Source organism: Takifugu flavidus, chromosome 18, assembly GCF_003711565.1.
Source record: "Takifugu flavidus isolate HTHZ2018 chromosome 18, ASM371156v2, whole genome shotgun sequence".
Taxonomy (NCBI): Eukaryota; Metazoa; Chordata; class Actinopteri; order Tetraodontiformes; family Tetraodontidae; genus Takifugu; species Takifugu flavidus.
In genome coordinates this window covers 2,985,875-3,007,888 of record NC_079537.1, presented here as the reverse complement: position 1 = coordinate 3,007,888, position 22,014 = coordinate 2,985,875, and the positions used below count along the sequence as shown (strand labels likewise).

Sequence of the window (22,014 nt, the reverse complement as noted above, 5' to 3'; positions counted from 1 at the left end):
AATAAAAAGTGATTTAAAGTAGCTAATTACCCTGTAAATATATTCTTTACGCTATACAGAAAGCGTTGTTACATTGATGTGAATAACAAATTAAAACTGGAAAAACTTACGCTTAAAATGTCATCCAGAGAATCCAGAAGCTTATGACCTGCTGTTCTGAGTTGTGTCTAAACAGATAACAGAAAATGAGTTAAGGATAACAAAATAAACATTCCTACCTATTCATTTGGGGAAAAAATGAGAGGCCGTACGAAATATCTTGGACAAACTACCACACATACCTTTAGTTTCCATGATCGATTCCATGGGCACAAGCTTTTCTTAAAGTATTGATTCGTTTTTATGCCTGCATCTAGCATTGATTCGGAGGTTGACCTAATAGTTCCACAATGCTCCTCATCTGTGGGAAAAGAAAACACCACGTCACAATATTCACCAAAAAAAAGTTTACGTTACAGAAAAGTTCAAAGAAAAGAATGAAGTAAACTACAAATACTACAAATATACTTACCATGTCATACTCATTGTTCCCATCAAAGAGCCGATCCCCAAGGTGTAACTCTCCAACCACACAGCCCAGAGACCACATGTCGACAGCCTCTGTCAACGGAAGACCCAAAAGGACCTCTGGAGACCTATAAAAGGGTGTTACTTTGCTTTTTACACTTGGTTATTTATAGATTTCCATGATTTTAAACATTTGCAAAAATAGTTACCTGTAAGAGAGGGCCTGTATAACTGAGCCCTGTGGTATACTGGATGCAACGTCTGCAAGACCAAAGTCGATAAGTTTGATTCTGAAGGGTTGCTTTTCATGGTCCACTAGCATAATATTGTCCAGCTTTATATCACAGTGTGTTAGTCCCACACTCCTCAGAGATTGAAGTGCAACTGCAAGCTTAAAGCGAATAAAACACTTTCACAATACTTTTTCAACATTAGACCAAGGGGCTATTCATGAAAAAGGAAGTGCAGCGAGACATACCTGTTGAACAATTAATCGGATTCCCTCTAGAGGCAGAGGACGGAAATCGTTCTCCACCATGTAGTCAAAGAGACTTTTGTCCAGGTACTCAAAGACGAAGCAGAAATATCCTCTGTCAAAAAAGGCTGCGTGAATCTGGACAACGTTGCATATTTCTGGATCCAGATTTTTAAGCTTTAGCAGGGCTTGTATCTAAAGAGACAAATATCAAGGTTCACCTTAATTAAACCATATACAAGTGCAAATAGGAACAAAAGTTATTATTACTTACTTCATCCTCTACACAATCATAGTAATCTTCTTCTTTCTTTATGACTTTGACTGCCACAGTCTTGTTGTCTTTGAGTCTTACACATTTGACTACTTTGCCAAATGTACCCTCTCCCAGAATGGACAGCACCAGATAATTGGTTTGTCTGGAAAAGAGTATGCTTCCAATTTCCACTATGTTGTGCTCGTATGCGGATGGATATGGACACCAATGTTGGTAGCTGATATGTTAGAAGAGAGAAGAAAAAAGATTAAGAGAAGTCTCCTTTAAATCAAAATGGAGTACAGAAACTCTAGGGAAACACTGATCTCATGACAAGTTGGAGCCATTATTAATTATCAAGCAATTTATTAAGGTCGTCTTCAGTATCATTGATCACCTTAAGCTTCCCCTCACTACACAGTGCCCCACTTACCAAAGGACTAAGCCACCCTCACAACTGTATCCAAAGATATACAATGCCTGGTATTTCTCTCCTTACACCATTAAAATAACCCATCATTTCTCGTTATGTTGCAGAAACTTTATGAGCCGCCTCACTCATAAAGCTGCAGTAGAACAATAATAAAATGGATATACAGGACTTCTGGTTGATTTGGGGACATGGGTTACGATTTCATTTTTGTACATCTTGTCTGCCAATTTTGTCTACCTATATCTGCTGTCACCCTATTCTCAAAAGAAAATTATTTCATGTTCATTTTTTTTTGTGCACGGGTAAGGGTATATAATAAAAACATAACTTGTCCAATGCTCAGACTCTAAAAAATCATTCCAGAGGAAGTCAATCAGGTCCACCATTTTGTCAAAAACCTGCAATCTCTACAAGGCCAGAGATTTTATTTTTAGCTAATGTAAATTTCCTTGCCAAATAATTGAATCAATCAAAACTTACCAGTGTGCCATCTTTTGTGTAGTGCTGAGTAGTGTTTGTTATGACTCTACAAACGAGAATATTTCCAAGCAGAATGAAACAGCCAAAGTTATTCCTATCTTAAAACCTCCTTACAAACGTAATGTCAAATTGTAGACCGGTTTCGCTACTACCCCAGTCCTCAAAAATACTGCATAAAAATGACCTATGTTAGACTCTATCCTTTAATACCAAAGCTCAAAGTATATGAAGTGGTTTTTCCTTTTTAAATATATTTGTCTATCATGTTCAAAGATCAAAGACATGATATCCCTTTACCCACAGCCCCTCTATCACCCTTTGTCATTTTCTAAAGTACTGGTAAGTTTAACAATCGAAAACTGTAGTTTGTGTGATAGTAGACTCTCCTCTCCCCCATAGACTTCAATGGAAAATGACAAAATGGAGGGAAAAGCCAAATCTCAAAGCCCACTCATCTTAAACCGAGGCTGTATTGTAAATAACTGCGCTTATTTTAATTTATTGGTTAGTTTTTGTTTTAAAGGTTTTATGGGCAAAACTTAAGGGTAAATATGGGTTAAATGTAATGTTTAAAGGACCGTACATCAAGGTGTTACATTAACGTCAGCCGCTCAGTGGCAGGAGAGAGAAAGCAGCAACATTGTTAAGTGGAGAAGAGAGGAACACAGGCCCTTCGCTGGATTGTGATTACGCAAAAACAATGTCGGACTCCGTAGCATTCTCTGGTCCCCTCCCCAGTCTGGCCAGCGATGAAATGTTTAGTCGCATGTCGTTGCTTCGTCGCTGGCTGTCACGGTGGTGTCCAGAAAACGAGGTGTCCTTTGTAAACAATTGGAACAGTTTTTGGGGAAAACCTGGTCTAATTAGGAGAGATGGTGTCCATCCCTCCCGGGATAGTGCCTCTCTCATTTCTAGTAACTTGGTCAATTATATTAGACCCAAAGGGACCTGACAAACCAGGGTCCAGACCAGGATGCAGAGTTGTAGCCTTACACACCTCTCTGCTGTTTCCATATTTTCCATCCACCAATAATAACATATTTTATTATTTATTATATATATTTTCAGATCCCATTCCAACACACCCTTAGAGCTCATCACAGCACAGAAGCAGCACTTATTAAAGTGACCAATGATCTTCTGATAGCTTCAGATCATGGACTGGTTTCTATGCTGGTTCTGCTGGACCTCAGGGACCTGCTGGGGAGCCAGCTCCCTGTCCAGGTACGGGAGGCTGACTCCATCTCTACTTTTACGATTAGACTTAAAACCTTCCTCTTTGAAAAAGCTTATTGTCCGTAATTTTGTAGTTCCAGTTATTATCCTAGAAATAATTATCATACTTAGAGGGTCGTCAAATTATTAGGTTACCATCTTAGTTATGCTGCTATAGGCCGAGGCTGCCGGGGTCCAGAAACATGATCATCTGACAGGCCTCTGTCACCCCACTGGGTCATGGCTTCCTCTCCTCTCTGAGTAGATCATCGATGATTTTGTTTCGTGTAGTCTCTTTGCCCCCCACCCCCCCTGTATTCATCAAAAGGTCTAACCGCCATTATAGCTGTACGCTGGCCTGCCGACCTCTGACCCTGCTGACCCACTCTACTCTTATACCAGCAGCTTGTACAATTAATGTGTTTCCTTGATCTCTGCCTATTCTCTCCTCTCATCTCCTACCTATTCTCTCCTCTAGCCGTCCTCCCCCTTCTCCTCTCTCTCTACCCAGCCGGCCATCAGAAGGAGGGTCCCCCTACATGAGCCTGGTCCTGCTCAAGGGTTCTTCCTGTTAAAGGGTTTTTTTTTCTTGCCACTGTTGCTTGTTTGGGGTTTGGCCCTGGGATTCTGTAAAGCGCCTAGAAACAATTTTGATTGTAACAGATGCTATATAAATAAAGGTTTATTGAGAAGTGTCCAAAAATGTAGTTAATTTAATCAGTATTTGTGACTCATTGATTTCACTGGTTACACTTACAAAACATTTCATTATGTTTAAAAATAAGCAGCTCGAAAGCAGCTACAAACTGATTTGCTTCTCTGAAGCCGGTAATCAACCCCTGAACTAAGCAATTGAAACTGGGTGACTGTATACCTGAGGTACGGTACTCACCGTGCAACTGGGCCTGATGGCAACCTGCACAAGAACCTTTAAAAAACGTTCCGTGATTGGGTGGTGAAACAAGTCAGTTCAGACTTCACTCTGCACGTTGGCTGTTGGCCTTTTTGCTCTTCTAAATCTTGTTTTTTTTTTGCCCCCTTGGGTATGATTTTGTGTCGTAGTTAAGCTACACCATCACGGTGAAACGACGCGACCATGACACCACCAATCGCCTTGTGTCTGATCGGGGTTTGTGATTGTGGCCTCTGGCGAAATGAGACGAACCCTGATTCCGGCTAAAGTTCCGACATGACAGCAGACCTTTAATGAGGGAAGACTTGTAGCAAGGTCAGAAACAAATTTATTTCTCACGATGCCGAGAGCCGCCACTTCCAGCCCTCTGCTCGGTTTCTAAGGAAGCTAGGTGGCACTTCAGCAGACAGATTTAAAAAAAAATAAAAATAAAAAGCCTAAAGGTCAAAGTAGGAGGACAAACGTGCATTCATGATTTGAGTGTGAGGCCTGGTACGGATGATGGGTGGTGTAAACAGTCATGAAAGAAAGCAGACTAATCAGATAATTCATTTCACTTTAGTTCTCTTTGTTTTCCTCCATACACAGACAACAGGGCAGCCGGTTCCAGTCTGTTGCGTTTCATTCTGGGATGTACGTACATGAAGCTTAAAGAGGTACATACAAGCAGTTAACACACACTGATAATGTTGAAGTGCAGTGAGGAGGATGTGCTTCCATATGATCCCGCTACAGCTCTCAAACTCAAAGAGAATGCAAATTGATTATGTTCTCTGCTATTATCTGCTGTGCATCCAATCTGCACAGGCACACTGACACACGCACAAGCACTCGCTCTCATTTGCCAGTCCCCCCCACCCACCCCCACCCCCCATTTAAAGTTCACAAAGCCCCACTAAAAACCGCTCCCTCCCAATCACTCCGCCAGAACCAACGTCAATTTTAGCATCCCTCCACACGCCGCCTCTGATTTCTCGCACACACCCTCCGCTTTGTGTAACCCCCCCCCCCCCCCCCCCCCCCCCCCCCCCACGGGCCCTCCGCTCTCCTCCCCCTCCCGTTGACTGGAGCCTGGGATGGTGGCTGTACAGTAAATTTGAGGGGAAAGGGAGGGGAGGGGGGGTAGGTGCAGTCTTTATGCCGAGCTGAAGAGGAGGGGAGGTGCGGAGAAACGGGGGGAGGAGGAGGAAGAGGAGGGCAGCGCTCGCCGCTCTTCAGTCGTCTTCGAGCCCCTGATTGAGGAGGAAGTTGGCCGCCAGGTTCTCGTTCTTCTCGCAGGCGAAGTAGGCCTGGATCACCAGCGCCTCGGGGAAACCTAAAGCTTTTAACTGTCAGACAGAGAAGAAAAGGTGTCAGGAGGGGGGGAGGGGTCTTCCGGAGTCCGACAGCACCGGCGTGATTCACTGCACACTCCTCACACACCCTTTCGATGGCTTCCTTCTCCTGAGGTGTAACCTGGATGTAGTTGACAGACGAGCCCTCGTCGCCGGCTGCCCCCATCTCGCCGCCCTCTCCGACGGGCTCGTTCAACATCTGGATGAACCGCTCCTGATGCTGATTGATTTGCTGAGGGAGAAACACAACGGCTCTGTGATACCAGCCTTTCCAACCAACCCCACAGAAAAACCACCAGTTCCGTGGATTGAAATCATCGGCAGCATCTTGAGCCAAACCCCCCCCCATCCCCGCGGTACCTGCAGGAGCTGTGGGTTCTCCTGGCCCAGCTGCTGCAGCAGAGCTGACAGCAGGTTGGGGTTCTGCTGGATGGCCTGCCTCATGTGGAGAAACTGGGGCTGATTCCTCAGGAATGCGAGGGGGTTCTCTCCTGGACACACAAATGTCTCATTATAGATGAGGAAGCGGGAGATTCATTTCTACTGTGTCCCCCCACAACAAGCTGATAAAAACTCCCTTTTAACAGGAAGAAACCTTGAGCGGGACCGTTAGCTCAGCTAACCTGAGCTGGCAGGAACAGCTGTAAGGGTTTTCAGTGAGTATATATATATATATATATATATATATATATATATTACATCATTACATTATTATATATATATATAATAATGTAATGTAGAACCTCCCAATAAGCGTCATTTGTGAACCACGTCCCTTCTGTTTCCATGCTGAGTATTTGATACATTACGATACTTTCGATTTAACCTTCCCACATTATTTTCTCTCTGTATGCAAAGACGGAGGCACATTTCTCTTCTCTCCTGACCTTCTGGTGGAGATGCTGGAGATTCTGTGGGTAGAGGTGCTGGGGCCTGCACAGGGGGATTACTCTCCTGAACTGGACTGCTGGGAATACCCTGGAAAACACAACCGTGACCAGTGATCGCATCATTGCCCGCCTGGTTTAGACCCTATTGACATTATCAATCAAGTACCATCTGCTAACAGCTACTAAATGTTAGCGATAGCAGGAAACGAGCGGGTCGGTTATATTTCTATTAAGCGCGATGGCTTTTTATGCTGGCAGCAGGAAGTGGGAGGGAGAGCAACAGTAATGGGACGTGACTCACGGTGAGCAGGTACTCCACGGCTCTGTGGGGGTTGTTGAAACTGGCCCGTAGCGCGGCCACCACTCTCTCTCGCTCGTAGCCCATGGAGATGATCTCCGTCAGCATGGCCTCGTACTCGGCTCCTGTCACTGAAAACAAACCAGAGGCGGCGTGAACCCACCCGGGGATTGGGTGTCAGCGGCTGGGCAGGGAGCAACTGGGGCTCCTTTGCTTTCTCTCTCTCTCTATTTTTACGCCGTCATCCTCAGAGTCTTGTCGTAGCACGGCGCTGAGGTCAGCCCCACAATAGCTAAAACGCTCTGGACGGGTCTCACGGATATCTGCTGGCTGAAGATGTCTGCTCCTCCGAGTTAACAATAAAACTGAGACGCAGCTGCTGCTAAATAATGAGGCTTTAGAGGCAGCTGTAATTCCATGACTATACAAACTGCCCCCCCCCTCCTCGCAACAGTCTGAACACCAAAAGTCAGAGACAGCTTACTTTGTCACCACCTAAATATAGGATTATTGTACAGTCCACAGTGGCGGCTGCTGGTGTTTCTCAAAGAGGGCTCAACAAATACTCTCAACTATATTCAACAGTGTTTAAGGTGATTTAAGGGTTTAAGGGTTAATGATTGGCTTCCTTTACCATGTATTATAACGGAAACGGCCTAAATCACCACGCAAATACAAAACAATAAGCTGCAGTTTGTCTTACAAGATCCAAAGGGAATAAACCTGCATCTGTGTGGGGTTCAAAATCACTGTCATTCAATGGAAGAGTGTTAATTCCACCCACGAGGAAACAAGGATAAAATAATGCCAAAAAGATTATAAAATAACTGCCGCCACACGTGACGGCGCTACACAAAGCACCGCAGGTGAGTCTGTGCCTCAGCCTCAGCTTTAGTAACAAAGAAATTCTTTCTTTTTTAGGACTTTTAAAGAGACTGTGCCAAAAACACTCCACTGAAGTGAGCATCGCAGCTTCCTAGTCGGCAGGTTCAGGGAAAAGAAACCCGTCATGCTTTTCCCTCCTCTTCTGTAGGTTTCAGGCCGTCGAATGATCCTTCAAGCATCAGCCCACGCCGTCCCGCTACTGCAACCCCCCCCCAGAGACACTGGGCGTCGGGGGGTGGGACTAGGCTGTGGCATTTATCCAATGACTGAAGTTTAAACCTGTTCCATGCATCCATGAAGTAAACAGTTGCTGGGATTCTACGGGCAAACGCACCGACACCACGGGAGCGTTAATCGAGCGATACGCAGCCGATTCTGAAGGAACTCATCTTCATGAATGTGTTCTGTTGCATTTGTATTCAATTAAATATTAAAACAGCACACGTGTGACCATTTTTTGGGGAATATTTTAGAGGAAGCTGAGCTTTCCAACCAGAGAAACCCCAGCTGACTCGCATTTCTGACTATAACGGGATGGACGCCCTCTGTTCGAAACAACAGGAGCCTGTGGGATGATCCCAGTGACATCAGTCACAAATACCAGTTTGTCCTCCTCCGAGGTGCGACACTAAGCTTGGCAGTTGTTACCTACCGAGCGCGGAAGAAGCGTCCAGCCCCTGACTTCCATCGCTGGAGCTGCAAAATGTGACAGAGGAGAAAATCAGACAGTTCCTGACGTTCCTGCGACCTCAGTCGCTGAGGAAGAGAAGCAGATGTGACGCTGGCTGGAATCTAATAATACGCAGCTCATCTTTCAAACCACTTGGTCATGATTCAGAGAGCTCCTGACGGTCCCTTCATGTACAGTTGGAACTAATCAGAGACTTTACGTTAACATCTGACGCTGCTGTGAAATGCTACACATTCTAGTTTAGTGGCCAAATGAGACCCAGAAAAAGGGGCATCAGCCTTTTAGGTGCAACAGGCCACTAAAATCCTCGCTCTACAATGCAAGTCGGGCTTTACAGGGCTAATATATAACCTATATCTATCAACCCCGGTCGTGCTCTACCTGGCCGGCTGTTGTGGTTCGGTGATGGCAGCACTTGGCTCCTCTTTGGCCTCCTCAGAAGGAACGGGGGCGGCTGCCGGGGTCGCGGTGGGGGCCGAGGATGGGGTTGAGGCTGTGGCGGGGACTGTGGCAGCTGGAGCAGCTGTTGATGTCGAACCGGAATCCTGTAAAGGGGGCTTGGGGGGTTCCGAGGCTGGCGGCGTGGCAGCAGTTGAGGGTTTGGCCTTTCAAAAGAATAAATCGCCGTTAATTGTTAAGACTCCGAAAACCCGCAGGGGTGTCAAATGCGGGCTGGATGTGTTTCATGTCCTGACAGCTCTCACCTTAGACACCATCACGACGACAAAATTCTTCTCATCGATTTTGTACTCTTTAATTGGTGTGTCATCTTGGAGGATTTTCCCAGCATATATCAACTTCTGACAGGATACAGGAAAGTTGTCTTTTCCTCTTTCTGCTTCAATCTTCTCTTTCAAGGCCTTCACCTGATTATACAATGAAACAATGGTTTGTTACAATCTCAAAAGTTTGAGATACTAAAGTCAAGGCCGTAGACGGGAATAAAACATCTAATCCAATATCACCGAGTACATAACAAACTGTTTAATTTTGAAGGCTAAAATCCACCGGATGTCCTTAACTGTGCACAAAGTTGCCAATCTCGAAGCATGAAAGTGCTTACGAGACCATAAAAGTTAAGTTATTTGAATTTCTTCCATCCCGAGTGAAGCATATCACAAAGAGTAGCAGCCAATTCCGCCGAGGGTCAGTTCGAGGCGCATGTCTGGAAATATGAACATGCTAACAAACTTAGCCAGTTTCTCAGTAGGCTATTGACAAGGCTAATCGTAACTAGCAGTGTCATGGAAGCTTAGCAATCACACCACAATAGCCAACTTGTCTTAATTTCCGAAGTTAGCATTATTAGATAAAATATCACGCCAGCTTTGATTTAAATGTACAGACAGTAAAGTTAAACCGCCAAAGATGAATTACAACATCATAGAAACTAATTTTGTAGTCACGTCGCGCTGTTACCATGCTAGTTAAATGTTAGCTTTAGCGTTGCTCAGCATTCGTTGTCTAGATGTTAACACTGACAAGGCAAAATAGGGACAGGTAGACTTTTGTAAAACCAACAAGCTTGTTCCCACATTACAAATCCCAGCTATAAATTCTACGTGCACTTGCAAATTTTTAACATATGTCCCGCTCCTGCTAGCGTTTGCTAACCTTAGCATGCGCGCTAATATCAACTCACCGTTTGTTCTGGATCTATCTCAATCTGAATAGTCTGCTGCTGCAGCGTTTTAAGTGTGATCTGCATGGCGCCGGCGTCTCAGGTCGCGTCGGATGTGCTTCGAACTAAGAAACGGTTGCTGACGAATGCAGTTAGTTTGTTTAGGAAGTTGCCCGTTCTGGAAAGATAACTAGCCGAGAAATGTGTGTATCCATGAGCACTCAGCAAATCGCCATCTTTGGTGACAAGCTGCTGGTGCAACGAGAACCTCGGCTGGAGCGACGGAGATCTCGCTGCGCCACGCGAGACTTCGCAAGTCTCGCACTGATATCTTCGATTTAATCATTCTGGGAATAGATCTCATGATTTCCAAACGTGCAGTGAGCTGCAACCCATGGTGCTCCAGCTCAAGGTGGCTTGTTTGGCGACCAGGATCCAGGATTTTGTCTGTTCTAGAGTCAATAATGAAAGTCAACAGATGCCGTACAAATAAAGTTGAAGTTGTTCGACTTTATTATGAAGGGACTTAATTTCTCAGACAGTAGATGGTGTCTAAAGATCAGGACAGGGGGCTGCTTTATTAATGTGTTTATTAATTTGAAGAGCTTTTTACAGAACTAAAGGTTGGGCAACTCAAACATTCAAGCAGAAGGATCTGAATCAGAAACGCGAGAAAATATACACAAGAGGCACGAAATACAGGAGCGGGATGGACAGAAACGCCAATTATACTGGGACTGGGTAAAAAAGATGGAGACGTATGATGGACAGCAAAGAACATCAGAGCAGTCAGAAAGATCTGGCAGGAATGCGAAGGGACAGGTGAGAAAGGGCAGGTAGGAGAGGACAGGTGAGGGTAAACAGGTGGGGGGAGTCAGGACAAGCAGGAGAGAGACACCAGACACAGGTGGGGACAATAGACACTAGAGAATGGGACAAAAACAGGGAGGACACAACCACAGAAATCACAGGTCTCTACAAAACCTATTAATCTCTTCTAGAGTATTTATCTGGCATGTCTGCTAGTCCGTGATGAGCTGGTTGGTGTTAAATTACTTTCTCTTTAATGAATTTGTAGCGTTTAACCGTGCAGCCTCCCTCCCTGCTATTGTCGGGATCCGCCTGCAGGGGGCGCTGTCCCTAAACGCAGAGCTGCTAACGGTGTTCTAATAACGCCTGTCTGGTCCACGGGCGTCGAAACCTGCTGTCAAATCATAATATACGTATTTATATATATATATTTATATTAATATACGTGTTTTTGGTGTTGTGTTTGGAAACAGGTATGATTTTGGCTAATACAAAACAGTTGCAAATAAACCTTTACTACACTTACTATCACCCTGTCCTTACACATGAATGCCTATTAATAAAAAAAAATTATTGCCTATGAATACAATTTTGTAACAAAATCGTTTAGAGATAAATGCTTCATCTCTGACTGACAAAGAGATAAACACTGCACGCGTGACTTGGTATCGTTCCCATGCAGTTCTTTATTACGGCCAGCAGGGGACAGAGTTGAACTGCTGGAAAACATTAGCACCGACAGAGCGGAGAAGGGATGGATGGATGGATGGATGGATGGATGGATGGATGGATGGATGGATGGATGGATGGATGGATGGATGGATGGATGGATGGATGGATGGATGGATGGATGGATGGATGGACAGACAGCTTGCTTACACATCACACACCCTAAAAGCTGTCACTGGTGTGGGATTCTGGAAGCAGAACTGGTGCCTCTACGACGTCTGTCTGCCTCCGTCTTTACTGCCAAATTTCAATTTCGGTAGCCGAGCAGGTCTCCAACACCTGACGCAGACCTTGTTGACATCGTCATTCGAACCCTCTGCATCAGCGTCAGTGGCCATACAAACACACAATATGTGATTGTATCTTTGTACTGAGTTCTAAAATAAATTATATAGATATTTATGACTCTTTGGGTTATTTTCAGCACACACACACAAAGTGAAGTGACCAGTGAGCGTGATGACATGAATATTTTATCACAACACTTCCAGTTACATTGCTCACTGCCATTTTTTCCTCATGTCCTTTTTCCTTCCTGCATCCATCAGAATTCCTTCCACAAATACATGTGTCTCATACTGCCCTGTTTTCGCCTTCACTCAATTTTAGTCTGGTGTTATTGTTTGTTCCTCAAGAGAATAAAGTATATAAAATGTCCCTGTATGTGTGTGTGTGTGTGTGTGTGAGGGGCTTGTGCCCTAAATGTGTGTTCATCTGGGTTAATACTCCAGGACAGAACTATTAAAGATTAAGAGTGGGCTGCTATCTTTTATTGAGACTCACTACATTTAGGGACATATGGCTGAAAACACAGACCTACTTACAATGTCGCATTGCGTGTTTGTCTGCAGGCTTTTTCTTTGTCCATTCAACAGCAGCGTCTTTATTGAAAAGCCATATTGTGATGGCTTTCTCTTTTCTCCTTTCTGCTAAAGCGCTGCGGTCCTGCCCGACTGGATCACTAAAAGTGTGTTTGTCCACTTTTGTTATATCAGAATCCCTCTTTTCATACTGCCTCTTCATTCACTGTCCTCTGTCTGGTTGAATCTTCATTTAGTAGTGTTAGACAGCTGTGTTAGACAGCTGTGTTAGACAGCTGTGTCAGCGAGATGGTCGCGGACATTTAGAAATGCTACTTTAAAGAGTGGTGCATTAATTACCTGCCACAGTTACACTGTGTTGATGTAAGCACGTTATTGACAACATATTCAGGGGATGATTTGTTCTGCGTCGATAATGGTGTGGCAGAATGGGATGTGGAGACCCCCAAATGATCCTTATAGAGGATGGATGGAACGATTAGCAGAGCCCAAAGGGAAGCAAATCTGGGTTCCATCCAAATAATACAGGTTTATTCCGTCGATCACTTCACCGCTCTGCATACATGTGTATTCAAACTTTCCCGACTCACTGATCTTGGATCTGATCTTTGCTTCATGTTACATGCTGTATATATTGTCTATACATTAAAAATGCTCTTCATGATGTGTTAAGATGGACGGACCTTTTGCTTTTTTGTATGATGTCATTTCACCGCCTTTGCATTTGACATTTACATTCCTGTTGCGATATTGGTGAGGCTAATCTGGGTCAAGGTTTCCTTTACATGGTGCACTGGAGACCTCCTCTAGGATCTACCGACTCTCTCTGAGGACTCTCCATGTGCGCTTGAACATGGAGGCTGAAGGCCTCGAATCCATGAGCCGCAAATTCAACCCCGACCCAGGATGTCCAGAACTCTGCTGCTTAAGTTCTCACCTGTACCAAGACTTGGCAGTGCGTTACCTTAATCCTCCTCTACCTCTGTTGGCTTCGCATCATACACATTTTTCTCCCGCTCCGATAAAACACAGCTGAGATGTTCTCCTCCAGAATGTAGTTCCCCTGTTGACCACTAGAGGCTTAGATTAGCTGATGTTAAAAGAGCCTGTGTGTTTGTGTGTGTGTGTGTGTGTGTGTGTGTGTGTGTGTGTGTGTGTGTTTGTACAGATAAGAAAGTGAGAGAAAGAGTGTTGTCCCCCACTGCAATGTGTGAGTCATGTCAGCAACCCACAGGGTTTCTTGCTAAAATCAGACACATAAGACCTCCCACTCATTTACACGTGCACACCCTCAAGGTCTGTAATGTAATTTCTACTGTGTTGTTCTACTTTATAATAATTGCATGTGTGTGCATCCTTGCACATAGTCAGGACCGAAATGCACCTTTGTAGCTGAAAAGTCAGGACATTTTGGCTGTTTGAGGGTTGAGACTTTTAAGGTTGAGGTAAGAGTTGAGTTTAGGTTAAGAATAGAGAATATGAGAAACCTAATCTATGAAAATCCTTGCTAAGATACAAGTAGAAGAAAGTGTGCATGTGTGTAATTAACCAGGGTAGAGCATATCAAACCACTACGAGCCCTTTAGATCATCAGTGGTGCAATTATGACCCCCACTTCCTTAAACATCGAGCAATTGTGAAGTTTCAAGGCTTTTCAAGACCATTTCCAGTGGTTGTACTACATGTTTTTTCCATCTTCGTTCTTACTGCACATCATAATCCAGAAGAAAGAGTTAGAAATAGAAAACCCCACATTTCCATATTTTCTGTGCTCCCAGCTCTTCTGTTCCACTGAGTAAGCACATTAACATGGGACTGGAACACACCAAACGCTTAGATCCTTCCTCAAATTCAGTGAATAGGCTGACCAGCCCACGTGCAACAGCTTAGATTTGACTCAAACAGTTTTTCCTTTTTAAAAGTGTTGCTTGAATTGTTTTGTTTGTTGTTTTCTACATTAAATCACCAATTCTCCCCTTTCGGGTATCTAAAAAAAACGTAAGGGGAAGCTTCTTTCAGTTCCCTTTTGATTAATTGCTGGTATTACAAATTGATCTTGCAGGGTTTGGTGGAGGTCGTGCTGGCGGTCATCACTCCAGAGGCAGAACTGCCCCCTGCCCATGCTGAGATTCCTTTAAATGATAATATTTTATCTCTGCAGGAGCAGGCTGGCATGGCTCATGCTTCAAAACACTAAAGGAAACTCAAATTACAGGATATGCAGCCCTTTAACGAGCTTCATGTTTAGGTTCAGTTTCCTCCCAGCTCCCACTCTGAAACTATAGAAACCACGGGGACCGAACATGGTGCACCAGAAAAAGTGAACTGAAATCATTTGTTGTGATTGGTTGTCAATTTGGTGATGGTGCACATGTTGCTACTAATTCATCTCTGGCAAATGTAACTGTACACGCCATCATATTTCACATTTTTCAACAAATTAAGAGTAAACTTCCAGGAAAGACACAGCCATCTGTCCCTGTTTATGTAGTTCCCCAAAGAATATTTCTCAAAATTCTAAAAAAAAACAACAAATTTACACCTAGCAAGCATTTGACTGAAAGCACTTCAGTTCTGCAACCAAGCAGCTTGTCATTTGAATAGCACTTCGTACGGCGAGCAGGTTTGCAGCGGTTGCCATGGCGAAAGAAGGACGCGTGCCTCCCGGAGTGACAGCTAAGAGACCGTGCGGATGTAAACAGGAAGTCTCCTGAGGGGTGGGACACGCAATAATGATACTGGAAAGGAGGGGAGTATAGACTCAGGCACGTACACAAATATGAATGAGCATGCAGCAAGAGGCCACAGGGGACCGTGGCTTTTTTAGTCATTAACAATGCCAACATCACCCTCCCTTTTCTCATTTTTTTCTATATCTGTCCTTCTCTTTGCTCGTAGCCCACAGTCTTTCTCGCTTATTCAGCTAAAACTGGGCCACAGAGCAGCGCCGTATCCCAGCTCCACGCACACGCGGCCATGTCCTGGCACACGCCGAGTCAATGCTAATTAGCTCCTCAAACAGGTCTCAGCTTGTTCTGGAAGTGTGTGTGCATATGTGCATGTGTATGTGTGTGTGTGTGTGTGTGTGTGTGTGTGTGTGTGTGTGTGTGTGTGTGTGTGTGTGTGTGTGTGCTGGGGTGACCGAAGGCCACTGTGCTGTTAACTAACTAGTGTGTCAGGATTTCTTTTCCTGTCCTCATTTACGGAAATGAAGTTCACCCCCTGAGTGACCCATATCTCCAGACACACGAAGGACGGTGGGGGGTGGAATGTATCCTTTAATATATACATCGAGAAAGATGTAGGCACGTATGTGTGGATGGACGAGGCAGCAGAGACAGGACAGGGGGTCCGATCTGGAGTTTCCTTATTAGGAAGAACAAGGAGAGGGGGATAAATCCAGCTTTTGAAAGCAGATGTCAGATGATGCACGACCCACCACGTACATCATAATAAAGCAGATCCACGATCTCATCTCCATATACAGTCACGGACAAACTGGAGCACCGGATTTCCTTTGATCTTAACTGGTCATCCCATAAATTCTTTCCCTTTTTAGCAACAATTTCCTTTTCTTATTCATTTCTCGTGTTTTTAGTTGTCAGTGCAAACACATACTTGGGCACGGTTTGTGTTCGGAGTGGGGAAGATGAAGAGGACAGCGTCACCTCATCACATTTTTGTTAAATAACATATATTTGCCTCTGCCAAAGGTCTTACATTTCATGCCAGTATAGAGAGAGATTTTGATGGGACAGGGCTAAAGAAGAGCTAATTAAACAGGGGTGTGGGTGCAAGGATTGAGCAAACAGTCCTACAGACAAATGAATAACTGGAGGTCATCAGAACATGGACAGATCTTTGTGTTTAAATACATCTTTGCATTCAAATATATAGTTCTCAATCAATTTTAGTTAAATTGATTTAAAAAAAGTGTAGTTTGCGTGTGGACTTTTGGAAGGTTTCGGCTAACGTTCGCTTTAACATTATTTAGCTTGATCCTTTGTTTCTACACAACATTGGAGACAAGGATGATCGATTCAGTCCCTAACTTTTCCCTTTCACCTCTGGATCATTCCTTACTCTTCCAAGAGATCCCACCATTCCCTGAAAAGCTTTGTTTGAGATTCATCTTGTAGCCAGACTGAGCAGCGCAGCTAGCGGTTATCCTGCATTAAGTGCCATCGTGAGTCTCATCATGAGCCAGATGAGCCCATCTGGGACCAGTTCACTGTAAAAAATGTCGAAGCATCTAATCCCAGGGTTCAGGAAGAATTTTTGCGGATGCTATACTGATGCACTCACATTGCCTTACAACTGGAGGCTAATGCAGAATGTGCTGCTAAATTAGCAGAAACCTTCAGCTCCTCCAGAGCTTCTGGCGTGCACAGCCCCAACACATACGTCAACAGAAACGCTGTGGTAATTGTGGCTCGAGCCTTTGCCACAAGGGCTCAGGACTGTCCAACTATGCCAGCACTGTCAGAAACTCTGGACATACACAGAACAGTCGAACGCCCTGTCTATCTAGAATACTGCGTTATGCTGTGCTAACTAGCCTCGTGCTTTTTCTCAACAAAAGAGGTTGATCTTCCGTATCTGTTAAACATGCAACTCCTCACACAGCTGGTGTCACCTCACACCTCACACTATCACATCTCTGTGATATTTGTTGGCCAGACAGAAGGTTAATTCAATAAACCCTCATGGAGAAAAATTTCCAATCACAGATCAGCAACACCAGGTCGATGAGAACACACACCCTTGCAAACGTGTGTGCGCTTACACATATTTGGCCTCTTCGTTGTGTGTTTTTATGTCAGTTATGTAACTGACAGAATAATACTTGTGCTTATAACATCTTGTCCTTTCTACATAAAAGAGGGGGGATCATAATCACAGCCTAACGTTGCTAAATGTGTATTTTCTAAAGGAAAATGTGTGTGATTGTGGAGAACAAAAAGCAATGCTGAAAAGACATAAACACCACAGCACAACATCATGTGTTAGCAGGTTGTCATCATGGCTTGAAAGCTGTAAAATAAGAGCAGATTGGTTTGTAGGAAACCCTCAGCAGACCTGCTGCTGTGACAGGAGCAGAGGCGATGATTCTGATGAGTGCACCACACTCTTTGCTGCACCAGAAAAAGAAAATCCTCTGGACTTTTCCCTGGACTGAGGATGATCATACTTGGTCAAAGGCAGAAACGCAGATGCGGTGTGCTTATGGAAACTTCGGGGGATTATCTCGGCTCAGCAACAGCAGCATGACCAGGGTCAACTGTAAAAGAGCTGGATCCTGGGCTTGGTCATGAAGTCCCGTCTTGTAATTTGTCCATTTCTGTCACCAGTTTTTATAGATGTTGGTCAGCATGCTCCTAAAATTATGTCAAAATTTGCCTTTTTTGGCAGACTCCTGAACCCTCCCTCATACAAATGACCTCTCCACGGCTGATCTGAGCTCATATTTGATCTGGCTGTGTTGAGCTGTGTGCTGGGTTATTATTGATCTCAGCATGGATTACTGCTGGGTTAATGGGCGTGTGCTCACAGCACTGCAGCTAGCAAGACAGCTTCTGTAAAAACAGCACCCAGCTAAGACGGCTGCGCTTTCACTGTCCGCGTGAAGCTACCAGAAGAACAGCCAGTCCTCAATTTCATGTAGTGGAAGGGACACCATTTTAAAAACTCCAATCAATTTTCTACGCTGTGTTTCATTTTTCAAAGCTGCTGTATTAGGCGGAAACTTGAGAAATCTATCTCCAGTAATGCCAGCCGCTCATGGGACCTCCCTGCTATCACCTCTGCATCCAGTAAGGATACTGTGGTCCTGAAGTGCACATCACAATGACATTAACAGAAAACACGACAAAATTAGCAAAAGCACAACATATTAACCAAACTCAAAAAGGTGGGTACGCTCGGCGACATATGAGTCGTTGCTGATGATGAAGGATCCGTCCTTTGCATGGAAGGACACCAACAAAGCAGAACTGAGTGCCAGGAGAACAGAACAGAGCTTATGAGTAAGCAGTCGCTGTGAAAAAAAACATAGAAAGTGTGTTTTCTCATACATCTGTTTAGGGTCCTCTCTTCTGGTAACGTCTTCGGGTTGGGGGTAAACCCGTTTTGTACGCTTCTGTGTGTAGTTGAGGCAATTGTGATGACTTATCCAACATATTGGGAGGGTTATGGAGCTGTTTGCTGTTTTTACAGCTCAAGATACTGTATGTTTAATGAAACAATGTAAAATAGAACTAATTCTTTACCATGTAATTGATGTTTGTGTCAACAGTGAATCAGAAAATTGATCAAATCTATGTTTAATTTGTTTACATTTATCAATTTATAAATCTCAGATGAGAAAGGAAGCGTTTTCCAGAGCAAGAATGGTTTAAAATGTAATAAAACAAAGTACTTAGTCAGGAAAATCTCATTTTTAGTCGACATTGGTGTGGGACAAGGAAGAAAGGTAGTTCTTGGTTGTTCATCCCTCTTGGATTCAGTTGTTTCAGCAACCTCATCACTGCATCACGTTTAACGTGAAGCTTCTGCTTTTGTAGGAGAGCTCGCCACATAGTCCGATTAACGTTGGGAGGAATTTCACGCTCCCCCCATGGCAGAGGCGACTAGTTAAGGCATCCTTACAACCCTGCTTCTTTAAAGCATGTCTTGAATGTAAGATTAGTCATTAATCCTGTTAATTGTTGACAGCATATTGAGTATGATGTCATATCCATGCATTAAATATATCATTTTATAGCAGTGGGTTTGTAATCACTCATGACGCTCATGGATCGAAAGAACAGGTCCTTTGTCCAATCAGCGATGATTCATATGTCCAAATCCTCTTGGTTTGGTTAACGTTGTGTTTATTGTTAATTTGGTGTTTTCTGTTCATGTCATTGTTGTTTTTTTAGTCACAGTTGTGTTTTCTGTTAATGATTTGCCATTCCCGACCACCATATTAGAAAAACAAGTCACCCCAAATGGAAAATGGTAAACAATTGAAACATTGAGCTCTGGTCAGGGAAGAGAGAACAAATCTTCTCAGGCACGATACAGGGCACCTTATAGTGAGTCCAGCCTTGGCAACGCAGTAAACGGACCTCAGTGACTCACTGTTCAAAGCTGTGGGTGTTTGAAACTCTCTTAATGACTCCATCTGGACAAAGCGTGGCCTTACAGGAGCATCAGAGCAGCAGCTCTACTGGATTAACCCTTGATGTGATCTGGGGTAACCCAGAGACAATGGAATCCACTTCTCAGATCACATGGTTGGAGCGGTAATCCCCATGGCCAGCTGGAAACATAGAAAGATGGGCTTGATGCCTTTATAGGAACCAGAAAGTGTTTTGAAAAATGGGAAATTAGCAAGAAGTGGAGACAGAATGTGTGTGAATGCCCAAAATAGCTGCCTTGTTAGAGTAAAAACAACATTATAAGCTACAAGCGCAGACACAAGTGGTTATATTTAACCCAACTGGATCCACGGCACGCTCTACACCAGCCACTTCAACATAGATAATGATGGTGTAGTGACGCACTGTAAAACATACTCTTTCATGAAAAGCAGATTAGGAGCAGATCTTATTTTAGCTCCATACTCTAAGGGGGAAAGACGCCACCAATCTGCATTTCGTGGTGAGTTCATGTGAAAAGTTCACATATTACTAGATATCCTGAGCTGTAATGGTGGTTTAGCTCACTATTTTTAATGCCGAGTGTGTGTATGTGTGTGTAAGAGAGAGAGAGAGAGAGAAAGGAAGAGAGAGAGAGAGAGAAAGGAAGAGAGAGAGAGACCACGACCAGCAGAGTGTGCATTAGAGATTGGTTCAGGCTCTCTGTTTGTGTGTTGGTGTTGAGGGTGGATTGTTAATCCTAATCCACACACAATCTACACACTTGGGATGGACGGGCCATTAGTGCCCATTTTGTGTGTCTGCCTTTTTCTAAGTATACGGATACGCCCTCCCTCTTTAAACTGTCTAATTCTTTGCCTGAACGTGCACATGCCGGCACAGATGTTCCGATGTGCATTTGTGTGTATTCCACTGCGGGTAAGCATGCGTTCTGAGGATGGATGGGTCAGAGGGCCATCAACCAGTGCCTGAGCTTTGCCTCCAGTCAGACCGGTCAGCATCTGTGTGTTCAGTCACTCCAGGGTTGATCTAAACATTATCATTCGAATAGAAGTATTACATGCTCCATAATTAAATTAAATACATAATGTGCATTTCACTGCCAATGTGAGGACATCTTTGACAAGTTCAAGCAATCTGTTTGAGGGTTAAAAGGTTTAAATGTGAGGTTAGACTCTCTTAATGTTAGGGTAAGGTGATGGTTAGGAGTCCTCGTAAAGATAGACGTACAAATGTGTGTGTGAGAGAGAGGGGGAAAGAGAGAGAGAGAGAGAGGGAGAGAGAGCTGATGGTGTTTTGGGATTTCAAGGGGGGAAAAGGACAATGCGGGTGAGGATTTAGCAGTAAGGGTGGGGGTGGGGGGTCCATTAGTGAGCACTTGTGTGTGCGCACCCTCGTGTGTGTGTGTGTGTGTGTGTGTGTGGGTGTGTGTGTGAGGGGATTGAGGGGATATGACCCATAAAAAGCAGACAGACACAGCCAAAGTCTGAAGGGTTAGACTTCATATGCAGCCCCTTTCAGATGCAGCGTACATTCATGCTGCCATGAATGCAACAATAACAGCATTATTTGTCAACTACCGATGAGTCGATCACAATAGTGTTCATTTGTGTTTTGTAGTAATTTGTTGACTAATACTTGTTTAAAACATAAAGTGAAGAGCATCATAGAGTGTTAATGACATGAAGTGTTTCAACCATTAAAATAAAACCTGCATTTTTCTAGTTGCCCTATTGTCGTTGGGCCTATTTTAATCAATTAATTTAATGTTTGTTTAATGGAGTCAGTTGCCTCGCTATGAATGTAGCTTAGCCATAAATTGTACTTGCAGTTAAATACTTTATGAATTTGGACACATGCATTTATACTTTCAAATCAGCACAAAGATGTTGGACTTTTTCCCATTATCTTGGGTGCCACCAACGTTTTTCTTTCCTCCTGCCCTCGAAACATTTTGGCTGCTGATGTTTGCAGAAATGTTACATTTTGGGTGTTTATAGTGTTCTTTTTCCTCACAGTGCAACAAGTAACATAAACAAGAGGAAACAAAATGGGAGAATGCTAGTTAGCATAGCATAAACGTGCTTTTTATAATTCAGGAGATCTCTAAGACAGTGGAGGAGACTGCCGCTCTACCTCTGACCACTCATTCCCACAGGCAGGAAGGGTGGTCAAATTGAGACTTTACTAAGATATTGGTTAAGATGCGGCTGTAGCAGCCATTTGAGGTGTCGTCTTCAGTCTGATATTAATTATTCATTAGATAAAAGCACTAAACATCTGAGATCAGACCATGCTAGGAAAACAGAAGTCAGTAATTCTTTTTTTATCCTCATATTTACTTTCCAGAAGTTCTGAGCCCGACTATTGTCAACCAAAGCAGGTACAGTCCTCCGATCCATGTGACCTTTTTAGTTAAACCATATTTTCCATCCAAACGATGCAGCAAGTTTTGCAGTAACAGTAATAAAGGCAGCCACAGCACGAGAAGAGATGACTGTTAGTCCACAAATA

General features: G+C 43.9%; 2 protein-coding genes across 2 annotated transcripts; both read right to left on the bottom strand.

Annotated features, from left to right (window-relative positions):
• LOC130515512 (homeodomain-interacting protein kinase 4-like) lies at positions 1 to 1,160 on the bottom strand. The gene is made up of 5 exons (XM_057015833.1): positions 986 to 1,160; positions 717 to 898; positions 512 to 635; positions 282 to 400; positions 1 to 167 (listed from the first exon to the last, which is right to left on the bottom strand). The coding sequence occupies exons 1-4, from the start codon at positions 1,043 to 1,045 to the stop codon at positions 353 to 355; spliced, it is 414 nt and encodes a 137-aa protein (XP_056871813.1). The 5' UTR covers positions 1,046 to 1,160; the 3' UTR covers positions 1 to 167; positions 282 to 352.
• A 3,658-nt stretch (positions 1,161 to 4,818) lies between these two features.
• Positions 4,819 to 10,289, bottom strand: rad23aa (RAD23 homolog A, nucleotide excision repair protein a). The gene is made up of 9 exons (XM_057015820.1): positions 10,020 to 10,289; positions 9,082 to 9,243; positions 8,759 to 8,982; positions 8,339 to 8,382; positions 6,805 to 6,932; positions 6,501 to 6,591; positions 5,974 to 6,104; positions 5,702 to 5,845; positions 4,819 to 5,607 (listed from the first exon to the last, which is right to left on the bottom strand). Exons 1-9 carry the CDS (start codon positions 10,083 to 10,085, stop codon positions 5,494 to 5,496), a joined length of 1,104 nt encoding a protein of 367 aa, XP_056871800.1. The 5' UTR covers positions 10,086 to 10,289; the 3' UTR covers positions 4,819 to 5,493.
• Between the last annotated feature and the right edge of the window lie 11,725 nt (positions 10,290 to 22,014).

Excerpts from the sequence above, each read along its gene's own strand:
- rad23aa (XM_057015820.1), bottom strand. The coding sequence starts at position 10,085 with ATGCAGATCACACTTAAAACGCTGCAGCAGCAGACTATTCAGATTGAG. Across the intron at positions 8,383-8,758 it reads GAACCACAACAGCCGGCCAG|CTCCAGCGATGGAAGTCAGG; the intron begins GTAGAGCACGAC and ends CACATTTTGCAG. Across the intron at positions 5,846-5,973 it reads AGAACCCACAGCTCCTGCAG|CAAATCAATCAGCATCAGGA; the intron begins GTACCGCGGGGA and ends TTTCTCCCTCAG.
- LOC130515512 (XM_057015833.1), bottom strand. The coding sequence starts at position 1,045 with ATGGTGGAGAACGATTTCCGTCCTCTGCCTCTAGAGGGAATCCGATTA. Across the intron at positions 636-716 it reads ATACAGGCCCTCTCTTACAG|GTCTCCAGAGGTCCTTTTGG; the intron begins GTAACTATTTTT and ends ACCCTTTTATAG. Across the intron at positions 401-511 it reads GGAACAATGAGTATGACATG|ATGAGGAGCATTGTGGAACT; the intron begins GTAAGTATATTT and ends CTTTTCCCACAG.